The 22,788-nt window shown below is 39.6% G+C and overlaps 1 protein-coding gene across 10 annotated transcripts in view; it reads right to left on the bottom strand.

The window, feature by feature from the left end:
• The window catches only part of LOC105487858 (potassium voltage-gated channel interacting protein 4), a 1,213,665-nt gene that overhangs the window by 241,943 nt on the left and 948,934 nt on the right, over positions 1 to 22,788 (bottom strand). The window contains exon 1 of one of the 10 annotated variants that reach the window (XM_071092625.1): positions 12,868 to 15,807. The exons of 8 other annotated variants lie outside the window; for them this stretch is intronic. In XM_071092625.1, coding sequence (XP_070948726.1) covers positions 12,868 to 12,979 — 112 coding nt within the window. In that variant the 5' untranslated portion in view covers positions 12,980 to 15,807. Of the gene's footprint in view, positions 1 to 12,867; positions 15,808 to 22,788 lie in introns of those variants that run through there. One more of the 10 variants, XM_011751494.3, reaches the window with a different exon arrangement.

Genomic DNA, 22,788 nt, shown 5'->3' with positions numbered 1-22,788 from the left:
GTGTTTGGTTATACCTCAACTCTGAGGTTCTCAATGAGGGTTGGGGGAGTGATCTCACCTACCCTGCACCCACTGGACATTTGGCAGTGCCTTGAAACACTTTCACTTGTCACAACTCCCAGAAAGGTGCTATTGGCATTTCGTTGGTAGAGACCAGGGATGTTATCAATCATCCTATAGTGCAGAAGACAGCACGTAACTCAAAGAATCATCCAGACCCAAGTGTTCATAGTGCCAATGTTGAGAATCCCTGCCTAAAACAAAATGTTTAAAAATTATTAATATACTAATTCAAGCCTGTTGTGTAAATTCTGAGTAACTATTATATTACCAGAGCCTCTGAATAAACTTGCCTGTCCATGATCCACCTAACAGTTCACTGACTCCCACAGGGCGTTGAGGATAGAAAGATAAGTGTTCTACCTATGTGATGCTTGAAATTTATCAAAAGAGAAAGACATAGAAATCAAGAGTTTAATGCACTTTGAAGTACTATGAAACAGGCACTTGATCTAACTAGGTGGTTCAAAGGAGGTTTTCTGGAAAAAATACCTCCTAAGCTGAGCTTAAAGGATAAGAAGGAGTTAATCAGAATCATGTGAACACCTAAGAGATGTGTTCTAGAAGGAGGAGCGTTCATACTTCAAAGAAAGGCATGAAAATGAAACAGTAGAGAGTGTTTGGAAAATGATGGGGAGTTTGCTAGCACTAGAGCATAAGATAGGCACAGAAGAAAGGGAGAAGGAGCCATAGAAGTTTCAGAGTCAGAGCCTCTTTTTTTCTGCCTAAGGTATACTTCCCAGTACGGGGATGAGGTTGAGATAAGACAAGTATATTGATTTAAAAAGCATGTTGGTTTAAAAGGACAAGTATATTGATTTAAAAGGACAATCTATTAAAGATGCAATTGAAGAATCCACTGATAAATACAGCCATACCTCAAAAATAGTGTGGGTTCTGTTCCAGACCACTACAATAAAAATAATCACAATCAAGCAAATCACACTTTCCTTTTATGGTTTTCCTGTGAATATAAAAGTTATGTTTACACAATACTGTAGTCTATTAAGTGTGCAGTAGCATTATGTCTAAAAAACAATGTGCAACCTGTACTTTAAAAATACTTTACTATTAAAAATTGCTAACAATCATTTGATTCTTCAGCAATATTGCGAAAAGATAAGCAAGTATAATATTTTTGCTGGTAGAACTGGCCTTAATGTTGTTGGCTGCTGACTGATCAAGGTGATAGTTGCTGAAGTTTGGAGTAATTGTGGCAATCTCTTAAAATAAGACAATGAAATTTGCCTCATTGATTGAACTCTTCCTTTCACAAGAGATTTCCCTGTAGCATGTGATGCTGTTATTTTATCTACTGTAGAACTTCTTTCAAAATTAGACTCAATCCTCTCAAATCCTGCTGCTGCTTTCTCAATTAAGTTTATGTAGTATTCTAAATTCTTAGCTATCAATTCAATAATGTTCATAGCATCTTCACCAGAAGTCGATTCCATCTCAAGAAACCACTTTCTTTGCCCATCTAGAAGATGGTACTCCTCATTTGTTCTAGTTTGATCATGAGATTGTAGTAGTTCAGTTAAATATTCAGGCTCCCCATTCGAATTCCAGTTCCCTTGCTATTTCTACATTTGCAGTTACTTCCTCTACTGAATTATTGAACCCCTCAAAATCATTCATGAGAGTTGAAGTCAACTTTTTCCAAACTCCTGTGTTATTTTAACCTCCAATAATGAATTGTGAAAGTTCTTAATGGCATATAGAATGGCGAATCCTTTCCAGAAGGTTTTCAATTTACTTTGTCTAGATCTATCACAAGAATCACTCTTTATGGCAGCTATAGCTTTACGAAATGTATTTCTTAAATAATAAGATGTGAAAGTCAAAATTACTCCCTGATGTAAGGGCTGCAGAATGGATGTTGTGTTCAGAGGCATAACAACAACATTAATACATCTCCGTCAGAGCTCCTGGACGACCAGGTGCATTGTCACTGAGCACTAATATTTTGAAAGGAATCTCTTCGTGAGCAGTAGGTCTCAAGAGTGGGTTTAAAACTTTCAGGAAACCATGCTGTAAACAGATGTTTTGTCATTCAGGCTTTGTTCCGCTTATAGAACACAGGCAGAGTAGATTTAGCATAATTTTAAAATCAGCCAGAAAGTAGACTTTAACTCTCATGAATGATTTTGAGGGGTTTAATAATTCAGTAGAGGAAGTAACTGCAAATGTTGTGGAAATAGCAAGAGAACTAGACTTAGAAGTGGACCCTGAATATTTAACTGAACTACTACAATCTCATGATCAAACTAGAACAAATGAGGAGTAACTTCTTCTAGATGGGCAAAGAAAGTGGTTTCTTGAGATGGAATAGAATCCTGGTGAAGTCTAGGTTGGAATGGTAAATGAGGACTGGCTTCAACTTAAAGTCATCAGCTGCATTAGCTGCTAAGAGAGTCAGCACGTCCTTTGAGGCTTTAAAACCAGACATTGACTTCTCCTCTCTAGCTATGAAACTTTTAGATAGCATCTTCTCCCAGTAGAAGGTTGTTTCATCTACATTGAGAATCTGTTGTTTGGTATAGTTACCTTAGCTAGACCTTCTAGGTAACTTGCTGTAGCTACTACATTAGTATTTGCTGCTTCACCTTGCATTCTTATGTTATGGAGATGACTTCTTACCTTAAACCTCATGAACCAACATCTGCTAGCTTCAGACTTTTCTTCTGTAGCTTCCTTACCTCTCTTAGCCTTCACAGAGGTGAAGAGAGTTAGGGCCTTGTTCTGGGTTAAGCTTTGAATTAAGGGAAGGCTATGGCTGGTTTGATCTTCTATTCAGATCCCTAAAACTTTCTCCATATTAGCAATAAGGCTGTTTTGCTTTCTTATCCTTCATGTGTTCAGTGAGGTAGCACTTTTTATTTCCTTTGAGAATGATTTCTTTGTATTCACAATTTGGCTAACTGGCACAAGAGGCTTAGCTTTCGGCCAATCTTGACTTTCAACATGCCTTCCTCACTAAAGCTTAATGCTTTCTAGCTTTTGATTTAAAGTGAGAGATGTATGATCTTCCCTTTACTTGAACACTTAGAGGCCATTGTAGGATTATTAATTGGCATAATTTCAATATTGCTGTGTTTCAGGGAACAGGCTGGCCCTGTGGAGAGGGAGAGAGATCGGGGAATGGCCGGTCAGTGGAGCAGTCAGAACACACACAGTATTTATAGATTAAGTTTGCAATCTTATATGGATGTGGTTCATGGTACTCCTAATCTGATCTCGATTATTCCTGGTGTATGTGGTACAAAAATTTCTCTAGTAACACCAAAGATCTCTAGTCAAAGATCGCTAAAACAGATACAATAATAATGAAGATGTTTGAAATACTGTAAAAATTTCCAAAATGTGACACAAAGACACAAAGTGAGCACGTGCTGTTGGAAAAACGGCACCAAAAGGCTTGCTCAGCGGGGTTGACAGAAGCCTTCACTTTGTAAAAAGCGCATTATCTGCAAAGCACAACAATGTGAAGTGCAAGAACACGAGGTATCTGTTTATGCCTGTATCACTGAGCCTGGGTAACACACTCCATACAGCTCTGGATACCGTGGAAACACGGGGAAAATTCACACTGTACCGAGGTAGGGTGTTCTCTCTTGTTCAGCTGGAGAGAAAATGAATGAACACAAATTAAGTGATTTCAGGGACAGGGCATCAGGGTTCATTATTAAGTGTTGTGTTTGCTGTACTACATACATCAGGAGTAACTGAATTCAGATTAGGAAGAAAGGGTGGTATTAAAGAGAGGGTGGGTTTCACTTAAAGCTGAAATGGGGAAAGAAGAGTGGCGTTTGTGTAGGAGAAGCAGTTCTGTGAATAATATAAGCCAGGAATTTGAAACTGAGATCAGCATGAGGTGTTCTTGGAAATGCTAAAGTAGGATTTATCAATTGCCAGTGGTTCTCCAGTCTGCTTGATGCTGAGTGCTAAAAGTGTTGCTCAGATGCAGCTCAAAGATCACCTCTTTGAGTCCTTTCTGATGCTCTCCACTTTCTAAATAGGATTGGTCAATCTTTCTTTTATGCCTCTCTAAAATCTACATAGATGTGAGGCCCAGGCAATTTACTAAACTAATTTATTGGTATGTTCATTTATATATAAACCCAACATAGTAAAAATTACATCTTTATATTCTCAATAACTAATACAGTTCTTGGTACACAGATCATACTCGAAAACCTTTCTTTCCTGGATGACTGAATAAATGATTATGCTAATAATAGGTATGATGACTATGCAAAGCAAAGAAAACAATGATGTTAACACTATAAATAATGCCCAATATTTATTGAGCTCTGTGTGATAGGCACTGTGCTAAGGAGAGTTTTAACAAGTATCATTTAATTTAAATTTCACAATGATGCCGTGAGGTAGCTACGACTAGTATTCCATTTTACAAATGAGACAACTGGGGTTCAGGTGGTTATATCTTCTCCAAGATCACAGCCAGTAAAAAGAAAAGCTGGAAATGAACTCTAGGTCTGTCTCACTTCAAAGACCATGATCTTATCCACTACTTATGGATCTTTTATTTTTAAGAGAGTGTAGACTTAAGGTGATTTTATTTTTTACTATTTGTTGATTGAATGTATGTGTCCTAGACTCAAAAGGCTCATTGTGAATAGCAATGTAATTTTAAAAATTCAAATGGGTCTTTAAAAAATCTAGGAAATAAGAGTTTGCAAACTCAATGAAAAGAGTATATTATCAACTTTTCCAAGAGACAATAATACTGAAAATGAAAACCAGTAGGACAGGGCACTCAAGCATTGATTCCTTGTATGACAATACCAGGCAGATGGCTTAATTTATATAACAACTCTCTAAGTTGGTCCAGCAGTGAAGTCAGGGAAAAGGAAGTCATTTTATTGAACAAACACATATGTGTTAATTTAAATCACTTGACAATTTGGCAGACAATTCCACCAACCCCCTGAAAAGAGACTAGACCTCCATCCCCTCAATAATACAGAAGGGACAGAAAAATCTAGTTAAATTTCCAAAAAACAATAAGTCATCAACCTGAGACCCCCTTCTCAATGGTTCCCTTTATTGCCAACTCTAGAACAAGGGCTGGCAACATACAGTGGTAGGCCAAATCTAGTCTGTTGTCAATTTTAGTATCACCTGCCAGCTAAACATTGTTTCACATGTAAAATCATAGTTAAAGAGGCAGACATTAAATAAATATATTGTGACATATGAAAATCGTATGGGATTCAAAGAGCATCTACAATGTTTTATTAGAACATGGCCACACCTATCTGTTTGCATATTATCTATGGCTGCTTTTGCGCTACAACAGAGTTGAGGAGTTGTGACAGACTGCGTGGCCCACAAAATCTAAAATGTTTACTGCTGAAAAAGCTGGCTGGCCACTGCTTGAGAATCAAGCTCAGCAGGCGTCAGACAACTTGGCGCAGAACACACTGCAGATACCATGGGTTTGGCCTTTCTAATTTATTACCTAACTCAATGGTTCTCAAAGTTTGGTCCCTGGACCAGCAGCATGATCCTCAAGTAAGAATCCATTAGAAATGTGAATTCCCAGGCCCCAACCCCAGATTTACTGAATTGGAAACTCCATGGGTTGGGCCCAACAATCTGGGTCTAACAGGTCAGCTAGGTGATTCTGAAGCATTCTTCAGAGAACGGCTAGTCAAGAAACTGGAATGTGGCAACTGTTGTTTCAACACAATTACAAGAAAGGCACTGATTGGCTCCTATTTGTGGATGAAGAATAGAGCTAGATATTCCAGTTATATTTTAGTATTCCCTACAATAACCTTCAAAGACTGGGATTATTAACCCCATTATAGGAAAAGGAAATCGAAGCTTGGGAGGATTAAGTAACTTGTTCACAGTTAGTGAATTAGGAGTTAAACTCAAATCTGTCTGCTTTATAGCCTATACTCTTCCCTCTCGCCTTATTCTGCTTTCTCCCTTGTTATGTGAGAGACGATGAAAAGCACCTGTGGGCACCCGGAAGGTGCTAAGCTGGTTTATTAGTTAGGTCTTGTTGTTTTCTTGCTGATGATAAGCCATTTCCTAGAATATGGACATCAGAAAACACCACTGTGGACCCACGGTTGATCAATATAACAACAAGAGCACTCTATACTCATGTTTGAACAGAAGCAAAAACATGAACTTTTTCTTTGTTTTTGAGATGGAGTTTCGCTCTTGTTGCCCAGGCTGGAGTGCAGTGGCATGATCTTGGCTCACTGTATCCCGTCTCCTGGATTCAAGCGATTCTCCCATCTCAGACTCCAGAGTAGCTGGGATTAGAGGCATGCACCACCACGCCCTGCTAATTTTGTATTTTTAGTAGAGACAGGGTTTCTCCATGTTGGTCCGGCTGGTCTCGAACTCCTGACCTCAGGTGATCCGCCCGCCTTGGTCTCCCAAGGTGCTGAGATTACAGGCATGAGCCACCGCGCCTGGCCTAACATGAACTTTAAACCACAAAAATAATCAAATATATCCTATCCCAGCTAATACAAGTAACTGCTCCTGCTTTACCTATTAGAGCTTTCACCTCTGTCTAGTCTTCACTACTTGTAGATACCAGCTACCCAATCATACACGACTCTGGCTTCTTGACAGCTTCCTGTCCAGGCCAATGTCTTGCTCCCTTAAACCTTCTCCAAAGGCACCAAAATGAGCTCAAACCCTGTAATAAATCCTAACACTCTCTGAGACATTCCACCTTTCTCTGCAGCGTGTATTCTCTCTTTCTGCAATGAATAATAAAAGAAAATTATTCAACCACAGGTGTGTTTCCTGATGATTTTTGACTGGAAGGCATTCCCCTTCTACTCCCCTGACTGCCCACTTAAAATTATAGCTCTCCTCTTCCAGATTGGATGAGGCACAAGTTACCAAAGTAAGTAAAAATAATTAGAACTGGAAAATAATAGTCCCCAAACTAATCAGTATCAAGCACATTGCCAGGTCCAAGCAGAAACTTGGTATTTTAAATAATGAAATTTTTAGTGCCAATCTGATTACAAAAATGAGTTCAGGAAACTGCCTGTCTTTTAAAAATACAGTTCAAATTTCTGCTTTTAATTTCTAGTCTTTACCTGTCAAAGTTTTGGATCTCTCAAGTCTTGAGATTTAAAATGTTACCATCTTTATGCAGCCTTCGCCAGAATCTTCTAGATGGCTCTTCTTTTTCAGTTTTCTAAAGGCCTTACTCCCTCTCACAGTACTTTTTCATCTTGGATTAGTTACTCATGAGCTGTTTGGCCTCTAACCAATTTGGAAATTTCTCGAAGGCAGTAAAACACCTGACCATCCTCCCTTCCCTTCCACACAGTAATACATATTTGTTATATTTTAGCAATAAATCTAAACGTTTTTCCGGTTACAGAATTGAAAGTGTTGCTTTTCCAGCAAACCAGAGTTTCTATAAGCTGGGATTCTGCAGCTCATTGTTGGTTATCTTAATTGAAATTATCTCCCTGGCTCAGGAGTTCTAACAAACAGATGTGTTTGCTCTGCAGGTATCTTCACTTTGCGAGGGGATTTTGATGTGAAATGTTACTAACAGAAAAAATATATATAACAAAAATCTTAACGAATCAATAGTTTTAGGCTACTTTGGAAACCTGAAAATGGTACTGGAAGTTATTTATTATGTGGGATAAGCAGATGGGTACTGGCACTATTCCTGTATGGAGGCAAATGGCGTTCAGGCCATAATTTTCTTCAGTAACTTCTATATACCAAGCACTGTGCTAAACAGCAAGGATAATTGTACAATTAAGGAGAAGGAGTAAAACTGTCAACTCCTCTCCTACTTTTTATTGTTGTTCCAGGAATTTCACATGGTGTATCATGGCCCTGTGCTTGTACATGGTGTTACCTCACCCAGTGTTTTACATATAGTACTTGCATAAGCACCATTCTTACATATCAATCTTATACACTTCTCTTCATCCATAAAAACCAGGATTAGAGGTCACCTCCACCATGGAGTCATCTCTGATTGCTTTCATCTCCTCCACTTGGACTTAATTACCTTACATTCTTCTTGGATTTTCTTGTACTGGTCTATCTACCATGATGTATTATATTTTATTTGTTAGTATTCTTTTTCTTCCTATGCAACTGAGAGTTTCTTGAAGGCAGCAGCTATCTTTAATTGATCTCTATATTCTAGAGCCTAGCCTAGTGCCTGACATACTGTAGACAATCAATAAATATTTATTAAATGCAAGCCATATGATAACAAATGGCAAAGTACTGATAATTATTGAAGCTAGATAACGAATATATGACAATTCATTACACTATTTTCTATACCTTGTTTTAGGTGTAAAATTTTTCAAAATAAAAAGTTTACAATAATTGAAGACCTTGTAAGACAGCAGATAAATCTATCTAAAGTTTTAAGTTCCTTCCACTATACCTATAGTTATGATCTCTGCATACTCCACATTTCTTTCTTTTCTCATAAAAAAAGATATTTAATAAAGCCAAACAAAGTGGCTCTGAAATAAAGTAGAAATATATTGTTTCCAAAGAGCTGCATGTCATGGATATCATATTAAATAAGAACTTCTGGAAAAACTGGAAATGAACAGTTCTCGCCAAGTATTTTATTGAGGAGGGAATTCTGTGGATTTTTGTCCTTCTAATCTCCCATCTGAATTGCTATAAAAGCATAACTAGTATCTCTGCTTCCACCTTCTTACCTCTGAACTCATCTTCACCTACTCCCAGGTTGACCGACCTAAAACATGGATCTGTACCACTTGCTCCCTGAAAGTTGAAGTCTTTGAGTCAATGGCTCTTCAATGGCTAGGCAGTAAGTCTGCACTTCTATCCAGCCACATATTTTATTTTAATGTTCTTAGACCCATGTGCTACGAGCCATACTCAATTCACTGTCCTAATCCACGCAAGCCACCCATTGTCTGCGCCTAGAGTCACAGCTCAATTTCTTTGCTCAGCCTGGAATCTTCTTCCTGGATTTTCCAATTTGGGAAACGCTTCTCTCACTCCAAGGTCCTGTACAACTAGGTTTTCTTCTCCATTAAACCTTCCCTGGAGTCCTTTCCAGAATGAACCTTTCTACCTGTGCTTCTACCGGCCATGGCTTGGGCCTATGCCCAGCATTATTTCCTGTTGTCTTGTTTAGTAAGTAGTCTCCTTTACTAGAATGGAAGTTTGTTGAGGGCACTTCAATGTTCATCTCACACTTTCCCACCCTGTCAGTCAATACCCAACAGGGTACCCTGCACACATTAGAATTCAATATGACCAGATCACAAGCTAAAGTACGAAATGATGCGCTTAATCTCATGAGTGTTCTTTCTCCTTCCCCTTACTAATGAGTGAATACGTGCAAAATTTCAAATCCCCATAATAAAATCACATTGGTTATTTTGATCTTCTTTACAAATTGCTTTTGAGTCTTAAGTCGTGAATTTCAATTAAAACTTTTTTTTAAAAAATAAGACCATCAAAATTGGAAACCAAAACAAGGAATTGTTTCCCTTAACCCTTTTCTATGTCTAATTCTAGTCAACATTAGAGATGAAAATATTAAGGCAATACTGCTTTATCTCAACATTAATATGGACTCTCTCATTCAAATCAACTCAGAAGTACTTTCTAATGTATTATATAGAAAATCACACTGGAGAAAATATTCCATGATGGTACCATTGATGTATCACTGCTTCCTGAGGACAGCATGTAAGCTCAATGCTGCCTAAAAGAAGCTCAAACTTCTACTCTGGGCCTTTTCACCTGCACTTCTCCACCATAAAAAAGAGGCTAATTCTCTGGCCTCTTGTGGGTTATATTTTCTAGGTGATGTAATCTTAATGAAGAATTCAGCAATTTGCATTGGGATAACCCTGTCAGCCTTTATTATTTGCAGCTAGAAAGAATGAAGGCTCTGATAATCTAATTTTTTATGGTGGTTTGCACTTTAGCTGCAATTTTTTCTTAATCCTTTACTTGGCTACTGATCAAAAAGTCCAGGTTCTGTTTCTGCTTAGACAATGTCATAGTCTAAAGAAACAGGCAGGAGGCCTAGGATAGAGGTGTCATCTTCTCACTGGACTTCATCCTTGGACTCTGCTTGAACTGGACATTCATGATTGAATGTAAGTCACATTTGGTCAAAATTCAGTGCAGATCGTAGAGGTTTGCAAGGGGCTGGGGAGACAGCTTGGCTTGCTTTTGTCCTAATCTTGCCTCTAATTTATGACAAAAGTCAGCGGTCTGGCTTAGCTCATTTATATCCCATGCTTGGGTCCCATTCCTGGATTGAGGTCAAAACCTTGTAGAAATTATATGCCCATTATGTGATTTTCTTTTAAATGCATCTGCCACAAATATTTCACATGATATTAACAGTCAATTCAGGAAAAGGCTCAAGAATTCCAGAAACTTCTCATGTGCATTTTCATTTATTCCTTTTCCCAACATTAAGGAAGATGTATAAAAGTATGTTGCAGTAAGAAAAGCACTGTATAGGATTCAGTAGTCTTTATTTTTTGATCCTGCTTCTGCTCCCAGTGACATTTGCCTTATGACAAGTCAGTTAACCTCACTGGATTGTAGTTGTCTCCTGTGCAAAATAAGAGTTGGCCCAGACTAATATTTCCTAACATGTATTTCAGAGGAAAAAGGGACTTGCTCAACAGGTATATGCGGGTCTTCCCTCATGTATGGGGATAACCTGTATCCTTGTGGTTCAGCATGATCGTGGATTCTATATGGAATCAAAACTTTCTCCAGCTTACTGAACATTTCACATAATATCTAAAAATATTTATGTATATCTCTATGTGTGTGTGTGTGTGTGTGTAGATATAGAAATATAGATTCAGATATGGATAGGAATATGATTTAGATATCTCTCCCAAGGAAGACATTTCAGATCAACTCAAAATTTCTGTGATTCTATTTGGGGGAGTCAGGTTTACAATTCTAATTTTCATTTTGTTGAAACTCAAATTTGAAGTTTGAATCTGCAGACCTTCAACTTTAAGTGATATGAAACAGACCTTGAAGAATAAAAGCTGAATCGTTGCCAGGGACCTTACACTTGGGACTTTTGATTTTAAATTTCTACATTATTAATATTGACAATATAAGAACTATGCGCTATCCTCATAGCACTGTGAAAGTTGACTTCCTCAATACATTCGTGGGGGTTGTCCTTTAGCACCCAGCTCTGAAACTAAGCTCCAGTACAATGCACTAAAGTTGGGGGCTATGGCTCAACTAAGCCCAGAGAACAAAAATGTGGTGACAAAATAAAATAGAAGCAAAGTATTCCAATCATAGAAATTGAAATTACTTGTACTGTATTAAGACACTAGCATTTAGTGCATTGAGGCAGAAATCACAAGAGAATGGAAAATTGTGTAACATTGGAGAAGCCTGCTTATGCATTATTTTCCTTCAGGGGTTAAATAAAATTACTGTGAAATATAAGAAAAGGAAAAAGAACTAAATTCTGAGGTTTTAATACCATTACAGTATTATTTGTATTGTGTCAAAGCAGAACTGATTGAGAACACTTTAAAGAAGATATGAAGATTACAAGAGAATGTATGTTCTTATATTGTCTCAACAGTTTGAATCTAATGAACCTACTTTGCAGAATAAAAGGTCTTTCTGAAGATAAGATACATTGACCGTTATTAACATATTGACAGAAACAACCTGTATACCGGATGTGCTTTGGGATGATGTCATCATAGCTATCAGGTCTTAGCTCCTATAGTTAGAAAGATTACAGAAAGCATAGGCAAGTTTAAATATTTCCATCTCCCCACATTAGACACAATGTGAGAGGTAAATATTCATAACTTGGCAATAAAAGATCATATCCATATCTGGAAGAAATATTAGTAATATTAGTATCTCAGGGACGCCATTCTTTCACTTAGGAAGAGAGAAAGGCTTGCATGTAGAATTGATATCAAGTGATTTAGGTTTAAATGATTCAAAGGGTATTATTTTAGTAAAAGCATTATTTTATTAAAAAAATGTGTGTGTGTGTGTTTGATACATACATATACATTCAAATAGTTAAAGCAAAGTTAATCAACTTTTTAAAACTCTCCAATCTTTGAATAACAAAATTCATTTTGGACAGCAAGAGTAAAATTTATGTTAGATGGATCTAATTTTTATTGATAGCAACAGTCCTGCCTCGTGTGTATGAGTTCCCACTCAGGAGACACATGAGCAATGAGACTCACTGGGGAATGCAAATGAAACACTTGCAAATCAAGTGTTCCAAGCACATTTTTGCTGAGCACCCATTAACTCAATTTCATAGCAAAAGCTTACCCATTTTATATCATAATAACCCACCCGGGTTCACCCTCACACCTCCTAACTAATGAGGCACACACAGATATTCTCTTCACAAATCAAGATACTCTTTCATAGGATGAAATCACTAATGACATTAAGGCGTGGTAGCCAACATGAACTTGACAACCAAATACCAACCCGTATTATCACCCCATAGGAGTCCTAACTTCCCACCTTAGAAAAATATTTAACCCACAAAATGCTAAACCCAAGTAGATTTCAAATAGAAAGATAATGGTACAATATCCTTTCCCTTCTAATATAAAATATCTGGATAAACCAAAATGAACTGTCCAGTCACTAGATGCTCTATGCCAAACATGCATATTTGAAAACTTTTACTTTGAGTATTAAGCCCTCTTAACTTCTGCAGCATCTATATCTACTTCTAAACCAGACCTGCCCAACAGCACAGACTGGGAGCGACCACTTTACCTTCCGAAAAATCAATCAGTCCCAGCAAATGAAGCAGCTTCAGAGATGCACATATAATCACAACAATACCCACTGTTTGCAGTCCTTCGGACTCCCACTCCAGAGTCAACATCCTCTGAGCTGGCAGAGCATCCCAGCCTCCAGACCCCTTTGGAGTGGAGGGAGTTAATTACAGAATCGTAGCAACGTCAGGCTTGGAACAAAGACTTGCAAGGAAAAAAAGTGAGCAGTTCCTCACAGCTGCACCCTGCAAAGCCGGCGGTCCCCCGGGGTGAGGACAGACCTGGACTAAAGTCCAGCCTCTCATGCTGATCCTGGCATTTGGCTGGCGGGGCTCCCCCCGCAACCACAGCGCACGGACCTCTCCACTCTACGCTGCAGCCAGCGGGCGAGTAATTCGACTTCAGAGCTGCAAGGGAAACGTCTGTCGGAGAACTGGAGACTTTGCCGTGTCCGTGGCGAGAAGGGACACTCCTAAAAAACTTGCCCGGGAGAGCACCGCGCGCTTGCCTCGCTGAGGATGCGAGGCTGGGCAGATCTGTGCGCTAGTTTGCTGCCTGGGAAGCTTGCGAATGGCCCCTTTTTGCCAAAGCTGTTGCTCTCTCTTCCTAGAGCCTCCTCTGGGAGACAGCTCAGCCCCCTCTCTGAATGCTAGGAAATAATCAGTTCTGGTGGCTGGTGCCTACAGGTCCTTTCTGAAAGCCCCCGTGGAAGTCTATAAGCAGCTTTTCCAGGGAGAAAAGTGCAGGAGCAAAGCTCCGTGATTCAATGACTTTGTCAAAGGAGAACACCTGAGCCTCCCCCGCCACGCCACTCCTTGTTCTGGTCTCTGCTATCACGCTGGGTGCATTATCAGGGAGATTGATTTAGTCCTTCTATTATATTTACAAACATGGACGGAGGGCGTGGCGGAGCAGTACCCAGTAACAACTAAGATGTTCATAACTGCCCCTTGGAAGATGGGCACCACCATCGTCCTTTAAAGTCTGGCCTCAGCCTCTCTCAAAGCAAAGTTTCACAAACTTCCCTGATGATAAAAACAACCTGGGCTTGTTTGTTAAAACCACGCTCATCAGAGGAGCCTGGAGTGTGTGTTATTAAGTAAGAAGCCCAGGTGACTCCTGTCAACTGGGAAGTGTGGACAGCACCGTGGCAAAGATGCCATCAGGTGTGCTAGTCCAAACCACTCCAAACAGATCCTGTGCTGTGCCAGGACCACACTGGCTGAATCACTTTGTTGGTTATCTCCACTCTGGTGAAGCCCAACCTAAAAATGGAGGTGAAGAGAATCAACAGGGACCCTGTATGTGAACTGGAAATATAAGGGTTTGTGAGTAATATCTCAGACCCCCAGGGACATGTGCAAGTTCTGCTTCTTTCTCCCTACATGATCTTGTGCAAGACACTTAACCATTCTAATAACAGGTCCTATTCTATGATGTCAAGATCATAACACTTTATTTAAAGTTCTCCGTTTAAAGGGAATTATGGGAATAAAATGTGATCACAGTAATAGTTACCATGTACTAAATAAGCATTTACTATGTGGTCATCAATACCGTAGTGACTTTTCAACAATTAACTTATCCCTACATCTGTACGTGGTAGATAAGTTAATCTACCACATAAGTGGCAGATTATAAGTTAATTCTAATAATTTTAACTTTGCAGATGGGGAAAATAAAGCATGAAGAGGTTAACTAACTTGCCAAGCAGTGGACATAGTGACTGGAAGGCAACAGGCTTTCATTCAGTCAGTCATTCATTAACATTTATTAAGCTGCTACTATGAACTATAAATGGTACATGAATGATCAAATGATGAATATTGCTCAGCTCTGCTTTTGGGGGCTTACAGTTTAATGAGGAGGCAGGCATGAAGTAAAATGTGACCAATAAATGCACCAACACTCGAATAGATGCCTGCGCAGTACAGTGGGAACACGAGGAGGGAAAGTCAACTCTATTTGGGAAAGGGTATGGTGGTATGAGGAAGAAGACTTTATAGAGGCAGCAACCGTCCATAACAGTAACTTGAATCATTACTAGAAATATTATAGTATACCATGCTCAAGTTTTGAGGTTGGTAGACCTGGGTACAATCCTAGCCTTGCCCTTGCTTGCTCCATGACCCTGGAGAATCCGCTCCATCTCTGAATCTCAGTTTTAAATGAGAATGCCCCCTTCTCATGGTTGATGTAAGAATTAACTAAGTCTGTGGGGAGTTGAGCCCAGTCCCTGGGGTCCCCTGCCCAGCATATGGTAGTTGTGGGGTGATGATGGAAGTTCCAGCTCTTTAGAGGCTCTGCAAGGTCTGCTTGGATGAAACGACCCTGCCCTTCCCTGGTCCTGTCACCCCCGCTCCCAGGCCTAGTTACAGGGTTTTTCCCATGAAGACCTGCTGATCGTCTCAACCCACAGGGTGGTTTCTTTCCCTTGAGTCCTAGAAATACGTTGGTCCTGCCAAAGGTGCTTTTCATTTTGAATGACATATTTATAAGAGATATCCTTGTATCCATCTGCCCAATCACCCATCCATCCAAACATTTTCTTCTCAGTTATGCTGGCAAGCCTATGGAGGGGAAGCAGGTTTTAGTAATTAGTGGGAAAAAAAAAATTTAGGTAACCATTTTCTGAAATTTCCTCCGGCGTTTAGCTATAGAAATCCAAAGTTAAAAAAAAAATTACAGAAATTAATGAGGTCAAGTTAAATGTAAACATGTCTTTCAATCCTGCATCATACCATATTGTAGTTGAAAACAACTAAAGTGCTGAGAGGGGGTCACATGGTTAGAAACCCCAGAATTCAATCATTGCTTTGTCTGGCTTCCAAATTCATGCTTTTCCCTTTATTTCTATCAGCAGATTTCAGCAAATATTTGCCAATTGATCTCTTGGTTTAGAGAGTTGGTAAAATATTTTAAAATTGCCGCATCTCGGCCGGGCGCAGTGGCTCAAGCCTGTAATCCCAGCACTTTGGGAGGCCGAGGCAGGCGGATCACGAGGTCAGGAGATCAAGACCATCCTGGCTAACACAGTGAAACCCCGTCTCTACTAAAAATACAAAAAATTAGCTGGGCGTAGTGGCAGGTGCCTGTAGTCCCAGCTACTCGGGAGGCTGAGGCAGGAAGATGGTAAGAACCCGGGAGGTGGAGCTTGCAGTGAGCTGAGATCGTGCCACTGCAGTCCAGCCTGGGGGACAGAACGAGACTTTGTCTCAAAAAAAAAAAAAAAAAAAAAAAAAAAAAAAAAAAGATACATTGTGACATTGCCACATCTTTTCCAGGAATGAAATTCCTATCCTTTTTGAAATTCACATAAAGTCCCATGAATATGATTTTGTTGGTTTCAGATAGAATTTCCCTTCAGGACAACAGCATTCTCTACTTAGAATCTGCCAGCTGATTGGAGGTCCAGCCCTTTCCTATCTGCATTAGTTACATTTACCACATGCTTTCTGAGCTCTGTCAGCTGTGGCTACCCGATCAAATCTGCTGGCTTCCAAGTATGCGGGGGCTCTTTCACATGCACCCCCAGCTGTGAGATTTTGTAAGGCGACAGCACCATAAGAGGAGTTTCATGCTTCCTCTGAAAAGTCTAGGGAAGCAGGGGACCTCTGGGGAACGATGTTTATCTAGGGCCACTCAGGGAAAGAAGAGTTGCCTGCATAGCGCTTTGGGAGGCTGTGGTGGGAGGATACTTGAGCTCAGGAGTTTGAGACCAGCCTGGGGAACACAGTGAGACTCTACCTCTATTTTTAATATTTAAAAATTTAAAAAAGTAACTCCAGATCATGGCTCAACCATTTCATTGCAGTATTTACTAGCTCCAACCCAGTTTGTCATATTAAAACACGCTGGCTTCCTCCCTCATTTACATGCTCACCCCTTTCTTTACATTGTAATGAGTGTCCAGTAGAGGTCTGTCTTTCATACCAAAGGAAGGGAATACCAAAGGTACACTAGTGGCTTTTACCCATTGATTCTAAGCCAGGCTTAGAATTATGTAGTTTACATGTAGTTAATTATGTATTATGTAGTTTACATGTATAAATTAATCAATAGGTCACCCCAAATCAATAGGTTAGGTGTTATTATCACTATTTCAAAGAAGAATAAAAAAAAAAACTAAGGTGCATTGGGATTCATTTATTTTCATGAAATTACATTCAACAAGGGACATAACCAGGACTTATACCTGATTTACTTCAAAAATAGTAGCTACCAACATTTATGGAGAATCTTTAAGTGTCAGGTACTACTCTAAAATTTTTACAGAGATTAACTAATTTAATCCTTTTATAGTTCCCTGAAATAATTTGGTTTCAAGGAGAAAATTCAGGCTTTAAAAGGTTAAGTCACTTGCCCGAAGCCTGATAGATGGCACTTGGTAGAACTGAGATTTGAATGTGGGTATACTTGGTACCAGGTTCTGCCTACTTTATCATTCACCACTTGACTGTCAGCATCCTCTGCACCATGTTGCATGGGGCTCTTTAACTGGATAAGACAGTTCCAAAGGAAAATATTGACAAAAACTCTTAGAGAAGTAAAAACTCACTCCAAGGAGGCAGGTCCAAATCAATTGACCAGTCTGTTAAAGAGACAGGGTCAGTAGACTTACATTTCCTTGCCCCAATCCACTGTGATCCTTTAAATAATCTCAAATTTAAAGGATTATTTAAATCCTTTAATGATTTATCTAAATGATTTATCTAAAACCTGAAATTGGTCATTTTTCCTTCTTTGTTATAGCTTCAGTTTGAAATTTCACCAGGTGATAGTCTCGGTTAAGAAATGTTCCTCACACTGTTTGTTGACATTATAATAAATGCAAAAATAAGTGTAGCAAGATTGAGGAAAAACGTTAAAATTAGATATATTTACAATCTACCTGTTCTCTCTTCAAATGCATAGAATTACAATGCATACAGAAACAAGTTAAGTCAAATTTAAATGTAAGATGATTAGCCTATGAAGGGAATCAGAAAATGTTACTCCAAAATACATCACTTTGGCATAAGGGTTATTTTCAATTGAATGCAACTGAAATAGGAGACTCAGGAAAAACTCTCTACCTTCCCCCCTTTCTGCCTCAAGGCAGGAGATAGATATGTAAATTTCTCTTTGTAAAGTATTCCCTTCTGCTCTCCTGTATGAGAAGGATGAAACAACTATAATCACTGGGCAGAAAGTTGGCACCAGTGGGTTTTGTATAAGAAACCTTATAAATAAGCCTTATATTCCATTAATTTCCCCCGTATATTTTTCTTTCCACAATTTACCACCCTAGAAGCCCAAATCCTTTTCTCTTTGTCTTGTCACTTCACAATTTATCACCCTTGTTAGGATGATTATATAATCCCCCAATGCTAAGCACCCCTTTGAGTTACTCTTCGTTGAGTTCTCACATGTGTATGTGCACTACACATGTACATAACTCTATTATCTATTTTTCCCATCAATCTGTCCTTTGTCAGTTTAATTTACAGGGTCCAACTACTAAACCTAAGAAGGAAGCAGAGAAAGTTTTTTTCACCCCTATATCCATATTTGTACAATCTTTTAGAAATCATTTAAAGATAAAATACTATTTTTTTTTAATTTACAAATGCATAAAAAGGAGGTATAGAGAGCAGAGTTGGCTTATTCAAGGTCGGGGACTTGGAAGTGGACACAGGTGGCTTTGAATCCTCTAGCTTTTCATAATCCTTGACTTGCTTAGGACAGAAAAATCAGGATGATACGCTGAAAAGTTAAAAAGAAGTAAAGCTCTAGAAGGAAAACGTATTCTCTCAGTCAATAGGAGCTAAGAGAAGCAAGCCAACAGGATAGTTGGCATCATCTGGAAGGTTGCATTGAAGAGAGAAGCCTAATCTAGGTCATTGAAAATGAGTTTGGAGAGGAGAAGTGACTTTCCCAGGAACATAAATGGGCACACACAAAGACAGCATTGGCCAGGCACCGTGGTTCACGCCTGTAATCCTAGCACTTTGGGAAGTTGAGGTAGGTAGATTGCTCGAGCTCACAAGTTCAAGACCAGCCTGGGCAACATGGAAAAACCCTATCTCTACAAAAATTACAAAAATTAGCGGGGCGTGGTGACATGGGCCTGTAGTTTCAATTACTTGGGGAGCTGAGGTGGGAGGATTGCTTGAACCCAAGAGGCAGAGGCTGCCTGTGACACTGCACTCCAGCCTGGGCAACAGAATGAGACCGTGTCTCAAAAACAAAACAAAAACAAAACAAGAGACAGCATTCACGAGGTAGTAAAGCCAAATTGATACCTCCAAGTCAGGAGAGAAAAATGAGATTAGATAGTTGGTGAAAGATGCCACTTAACATCAGGACTTGATGGGGCAAGTAACAAAGACAAGGTCGGTGTATGACCCTTCAAGTCTCTTCACATTGTAAGATTTTCTCACCAAAATGATGAAAGTTATTCACCCTCAGGCACCCTCTACTCTACCCTCCACATCACCTCCACATTAAAGTATATCAAGCCTTTCTATTTTGGGGTTTCTCAATTACTTTGAAAATTCCTAAATGTTCTCCAGATGAACTTTCTGCTCAAACATGATCAGACTCAAGTGGTTTCACTTAGCTGAAGGCTCATTCTGAAAGGTTAGTAAATGTGTTTTGAATGGACTTCTTTAAAATATGTATATGGATATCCATTAAACTATTAAGCACTGCAGTCTTCTGTTTTGAATGCCCTATTGAATCCACAAGGTCGACTGGATTTCCAAATAGAAAGCTGAGGGGAAAAAAACTACCTCCCATCCTAAGACACTTCCAGCAATATTGCACTAATGTATCTTGAAAATAGTTCTCATGAATCTTATGATCAAAGCATGTGTAGTACGTAATCTTCACATAAACAAATAAGTAGACTATTTGGAAGTTCAACCAGAAAACTTGCTTTAGAATATAAGCTTTCCTTAGGATTTATGACATATTTCCATAATTTCTTTTTCCCAGTCTTTGTGGCCTAACCTGAATGAGTTCCTGGGTTTACCCATTTAATCCAGTATGCAATTTGTGGCTCTCCTGTCATATCCCTTTTGATGTAATCTCTCTATAATAAGTGTCTGTCACATTCCACCACACTGGGCTGGCTTTAGGGCAGTGATTCTCCAGGATAATAATAATCATTATCCCTTTTACATATTATAGTTTGTAGTACAATAATACTGAGTTCCTACCACGTGACACACAGTGTGCTGTGTGCATTACATAAACTGTCTCATTGAGTTGTCACAATATCTCAATAGAATAACTAATTATTAACCCCATTATATAGATCAGAATGCTGAGATGCGAAAGCTTAAGTAACTTGCCCAAAACTACAGTGTTAGCAGTTGAGGAGATGGGACTTGACTTCAAGAATTCTCACTCAAGAGCCAGGGTTCTTACATCGGAAGGGAAGTATGTGTCGAAGTCATCATTTTTGTTTTGTTTTGTTTTGTTTTTTACTGTGGCCCCATTACACAAAGAGAAACAAGATTTAAAATGCAAATGACCTTCAGAAAAGCAGGATATGACCTTAACCTCATACTGAAGTGTAAATATTTAGTAACAAGTTCTTTCCTGGGAACAAGGTTAAGAGAGCAATGAAAACACAAATGAGATAAGAGAAGGAGCTCCGGATAGAGGTGAGAGGAAGGAGAAAAGATGAAGGGAGGGGAGAAGAGAGGAAGAAAAGGGAGAGGGAGAAATGAGAAAGAGAAGAAACAGGCAATCCTTTACTCCAGGCACTGAGAAATCTAAGGATACATAGATGAATGGGGCCTGTGTTCTGTTGTGAGATTCTCATAGATGGCCAGGGAGATGTGATCTAAAATGCATAAAAGAGGGCTCCAGGAAAGGGCCAATCAAGGGGCTATTTCTCCTTCAATTAATCCTGCCTCCCTGGTCCACCAGTCTCTGGGTCTCTTATAACTAGAAATACAGAATATCTCTTCAGCTTCATTTTGTCAGCCACAGCTTCAGATGACCTTGGAAATGGAACAAGTGGTTTTAAAAGTATGACAAATGGCATCTCCATGGATGTTGTAGCCATGGCTGGGTCTTGGCCCTACTTCTAGTTCTGTTCCTAGGCCCTGTGTTACTTTCCTGCTCATTTGGGCCAGGGTCTTGCTGCCATAGATACACCAGTCCATCAGCTTGGATCCTCCCAGTTCTTGGGCACGAGATTCCCAGAGACTGGCTTGGGTGTTCTCAGAGCTGTGTAAGCTCATTTCTTGCACCACAACAGTACTTGGGAAACAGAACCCAGCAGGCTTTGGCTTAAATGCCTTCCAATTCTGCAGAGAAACTGAATGAATATTTTTAGCATATTTTGTTGTATAACAGTTGCAGAGACTGTGTTAGTCCGTTCTCATACTACTATGAAGAAATACTCGAGACTGGGTAATTTATGAAGGAAAGAGGTTTAATTAACTCACACTTCCTCATTGCTGGGGAGTCCTCAGGAAATTTGCAATTATGGCAGAAGACAAAGGAGAAGCAGGCACCTTCTTCACAGGACGGCAGGATGGTGTGGGTGCAAGCAGGGGAAATGTCGGATACTTATAAAACCATCACATTTCATGAGAACTCACTCACTATCATGAGAACAGCTTGGGGGAACCACTTCTGTGATCCAATTACCTCCACCTGGTCCTGCCCTTGACATGTGGGGATTATGGAAATTATGGGGATTACAATTCAAGATGAGATTTTGGGTGGGAACACAGCCAAACCAAATCAAGATTATATGGAAAGAACATTTCATATAGTTCCCAAAATTCTCCTCCCCAAATAATTCCAAATTGCCATGTTTATCCATATGCTTTCTCCTCTCTTCCTCCTTTTCTACCTCTACCCCACCCCACATACAATTATCACCAGGATCATTTTCCTTATCTATGAGATTAGAATGGGTGAAGTCTCAATGACTTGGAAGTCCCCTTTGCACCAACCTTAGATTCCCTGCACATTCTCAATGGATGATGAACAAAGGAAGCACAGAGTAGGCCGAGCATGGTGGCTCATACCTGTAATCCCAGCACTTTGGGAGGCCAAGGCGGGTGGATCACCTGAAGTCAGTAGTTCAAGACCAGCCTGGCCAACATAGTGAAACCCTGTCTCTGCTAAAAACACAAAAATCAGCTGGGCGTGGTGGCAGGCACCTGTGATCCCGGCTACTCTGGAGGCTGAGGCAGGAGAATCGCTTGAACCCAGAGGGGTGAAGGTTGCAGCGAGCTGAGATCGTGCCACTGCACTCCAGTCCGGGTGACACAGTGCGATTCCATTTCAAAAAAAAAAAAAAAAGAAAAAGAAAAAGAAAAAAGAGATAGCACAGAACAAATGTTTAGAGAATGCCTACTAGAACACAGGGCATGGGTCATGGAAGGACTTCACTCTCTAAGTGCTGGCTATATGAGGTCGTGGCACAGGACTGGCAGCCAGATGTGTAGCCTGGTTTTTGGACTGTTAGTGCAGTTCTCCTTCCACTGTGACAGGGTGTGAAGATGTCTGCATAATAGCTAAGTTACAAGCAAGAAGGGACTATGCACTATAGAAGAGATTTCTTATAGTGAGAAGATCAGGAAAATCCCAAAGAGAAGACATATGAACTGGCCATGAAGGCCAGGATTAATATTACCTGTGTCCATATTACTGTTCATGAATGCAGACTCTTGATAGTGCTTCCTGAATCAGAAGCATCTATGAATAGCTTCCAAGATTCATTGTAACCCAGCAATCAGTGAAGCTAGTGGTCACATCCCAATGAATCACTTTGACAAAAGGGACTAAGCCTTATTAATAGAAGTAGAGAAAGAAGAAAAGTTTCCCCTACCTCAGCTTCAAATGCAGAGGCCCAGAGAACTGGAAACAAAATCATTCTTCTGAGGATAAGGTTTCCTAGAACTCACAG

The sequence above is a fragment of the Macaca nemestrina genome, chromosome 3, assembly GCF_043159975.1.
Source record: "Macaca nemestrina isolate mMacNem1 chromosome 3, mMacNem.hap1, whole genome shotgun sequence".
Lineage (NCBI taxonomy): Eukaryota > Metazoa > Chordata > Mammalia > Primates > Cercopithecidae > Macaca > Macaca nemestrina.
The sequence above is the reverse complement of the archived record's forward strand: the minus strand, read 5'-3'. Positions and strand labels throughout refer to the sequence as shown.